Source organism: Cinclus cinclus, chromosome 5 (assembly GCF_963662255.1).
Source record: "Cinclus cinclus chromosome 5, bCinCin1.1, whole genome shotgun sequence".
NCBI classification, from domain to species: domain Eukaryota; kingdom Metazoa; phylum Chordata; class Aves; order Passeriformes; family Cinclidae; genus Cinclus; species Cinclus cinclus.
Window position 1 is genome coordinate 32,488,525 of NC_085050.1, and position 2,909 is coordinate 32,491,433.

General features: G+C 40.6%; 1 protein-coding gene across 1 annotated transcript; it reads left to right on the forward strand.

Annotated features, from left to right (window-relative positions):
* Window positions 1-1,943: 1,943 nt before the first annotated feature.
* Window positions 1,944-2,597, forward strand: LOC134044380 (claudin-22-like). Its single transcript, XM_062493592.1, has one exon. It carries the CDS (start codon window positions 1,944-1,946, stop codon window positions 2,595-2,597), a length of 654 nt encoding a protein of 217 aa, XP_062349576.1.
* Window positions 2,598-2,909: the final 312 nt, after the last annotated feature.

Sequence of the window (2,909 nt, forward strand, 5' to 3'; positions counted from 1 at the left end):
TCACAGTCAAGAGAAGCACAACAGGATTCCATAATAGTCTTTCAGTAACTGTGATTTAAAAGTCAGATAAGGATGTAGCCCCTGAAGGAGCAGAATCACTCCTAAATTGTGGTTGTTTATCTTAAAAATTATTCAAATGGTCTTATGGAGATTCTCATTGAAAGTCACAAGGATTTCCAGAACTAGCAATCCTGCTCTGAACAGAGAAAGGGGAAAGAAACAACACTGCCAAATATGAAAATACAGTCTGGAGAATGAATGAATGAATGAATGAATGAATGAATGAATGAATGAATGAATGAATGAATGAATGAATGTGGGATTGATCTGTCTTATTTTTCTTTTGCCCTGTGGATAGCCAAAGCTACAGGCTAGCTTGCAACACTTTGTTCCCAGTGTTATCAGTTATATATCCTTGGTGATTTCTGGTCTTGTGCATAGTAATGTTTTGATCAAGCATAAACTGTCGAACTAATGGGTTGGTACACAAGAAAAAAGGAGACAGATCATCTTTCTGGCTTTTTGTTGGTTTGTTTTTGTTGGTTCTTCACAGTTTGTGACATGAAAAACCAAGGGTTTGAAATTAAGACTGTATAAAAATGAGGAAGAAGAGGTCATCTCATGGTGACAGTTCTTAATGATACCCTTAATGATACCCATGATAATGATTTGGGATTTTCGAAACCTTCAAAATCAGTGTTATGTTTTTCCATCACATAACCTATTCTGAGCAACTGGGAATTAAAATATACAGATAAATACATTATCACATCTAGGAAATTAAATCAAGAAAGACTGGAAAACATCTCTGGGTCATACTCATGTGGATATGTTTATACTGCTCAGCTCCTTCCCAGACAGGCTGGGCTGTTGTACATGGAAAGGAAAACAGAAAATAAATGTTCTCCTTCTGACCCTGTAGACAAGCACAAGGTTAGCTGACATAAGAGCAGGAAAAAGCAGGGTTTCCTAATGGGGTAATGGCATAATGGTATCTTGCTTTGATCAGGAAAGTGTACTAGGGATTCCTGGCCCTGGGAGCACTGAGTGCCAAATGCTCTTGGATACTAAGTGAATACACTGTGTGCCATCTGGGACATGGGCTTTAGGAAAGGGGACACTGAGCTGGTGTAAGCTGCTACCATGGTGTTGCTGAAGCCCTGGGGCAGGTAAAGTTTACACTGGCTGATGAACTGCCCGGGTTCATTATGGTGGAGGGGATGTCTAGGATTTCATTTTCTATGGTACTTTCACCATATCCGTCTCCTTTTCCCCGTAAGAGTCAGTCAAAACAAAGCCCATTTTAAAAGAAATGAATGTAGAAAATGTGAAACATAAGGATCTTTTACAAAGCGTCTTTTACAGTGCTGGGGACATAAAACAGGGCAGTGGAAGATAAGCCATTATGTATGTTGAGGAAGCCTAAGAATAAAGATTATAGGCAAACAGTCTACCTTTCTTTACAAGGCCTTGATTTACATCCCTGAAATCTCAAATTTAGCTATTACAATGAAGTCCTGTTGCACACAGAGCTGCCTTTTTATCACCACTTAAAATCTAATTAATCCGTATTGAAGCACAAAGATTTCTGTTGTGTTTTAGGGTGAGGGGTCATAGAGCCCTCTTTGTTCATCCTCAGGCTTGTAATCATCAGGCATTGGGATATAATTTTACCAAGCAAATTGGAAGGTAACAGATCAAATCCTTATCGGAAAGCCTAACTCATGGTTTAGTGAAGTCCTTCGTCCTTTATGTGAAACTTTATATTCATGAAGAACAAAAACGTGTTTCAGAGCTTGCAAAGGGTTAATAGCAAAGGCTTATATTTGGGGCAGCAGAGACCTAAAATCATCACAGCTTCCACCATCACTCAAGGTAGCAGTTGGTACAGAATTGCTGGGGAGACCTTTCTCCTCAAGCTTTCAGGACTCTGCTCTCTTAAAATGGCCTTAGTCTATCAGCCAGTGATGCAATTAAGTGGCATATTGGTCTCTCTGTTGGGATGGGTCCTGTCCTGTCTCACCACCTATCTACCCCAGTGGAAAAACCTTAACTTGGAACTAAATGAACTGGAGATCTGGACCATGGGACTCTGGCAAGCTTGTGTTGTCCAGGAAGAAGGTGGAATGCAATGCAAGGACTTTGATTCTTTCCTAGCTTTGCCTCCAGAGCTCAGGATTTCTAGGATTTTGATGTTTTTTTCCAATGGATCAGGGCTTTTGGGCCTTTTGCTCTCAGGATTTGGGTTGGACTGTTTGAAAATTGGTGAAAGACAACAGGAACAAAAGAAACGGTTGTTGCTGTTTGGAGGAATGCTCTTCTGGATATCGGGGATTACAGCTATTGTCCCAGTTTCCTGGGTTGCCCATTCTACTGTCCAGGAATTTTGGGATGAGAATATACCAGATATTGTTCCCAGGTGGGATTTTGGGGAAGCATTGTTTGTTGGCTGGCTTGCTGGATTTTGTCTTATATTAGGAGGATCCCTACTTAATTGCACAATCTGTTCTGCTGAAGGCCATCCATCTTCGGTCCATTATGCAGTAGCAGAACAGCAGGATCAATGTCAACGCTTGGAAACTGAAACAAGGCCTTAAATTGGGAGGCTTTAAGCAGTACAGCAATACTGCCCTATCTTTTCCAAACCTTAGTGCAAGCCAGAAGCTTTTTCTGGTAGTAATTCAAAGGACTCTGTTACCCAACTGATTTCCTAAATTCATGTCTGTTTTCTCCATAAACTGGTGTTGGAAGGTGGTGTTTCCTCACCTGTGGAACTGCTTAAAACTGTTCCCCAGCAAAATGCTGAAGTGTTCACAGACTGCACAGAAAAGGTGCTTTTGCTTTCTTAACTGCACTGTAAAATCCTGAAAATGAATATGCATGTTCTCTTACAGCTTGGATTTTAACCA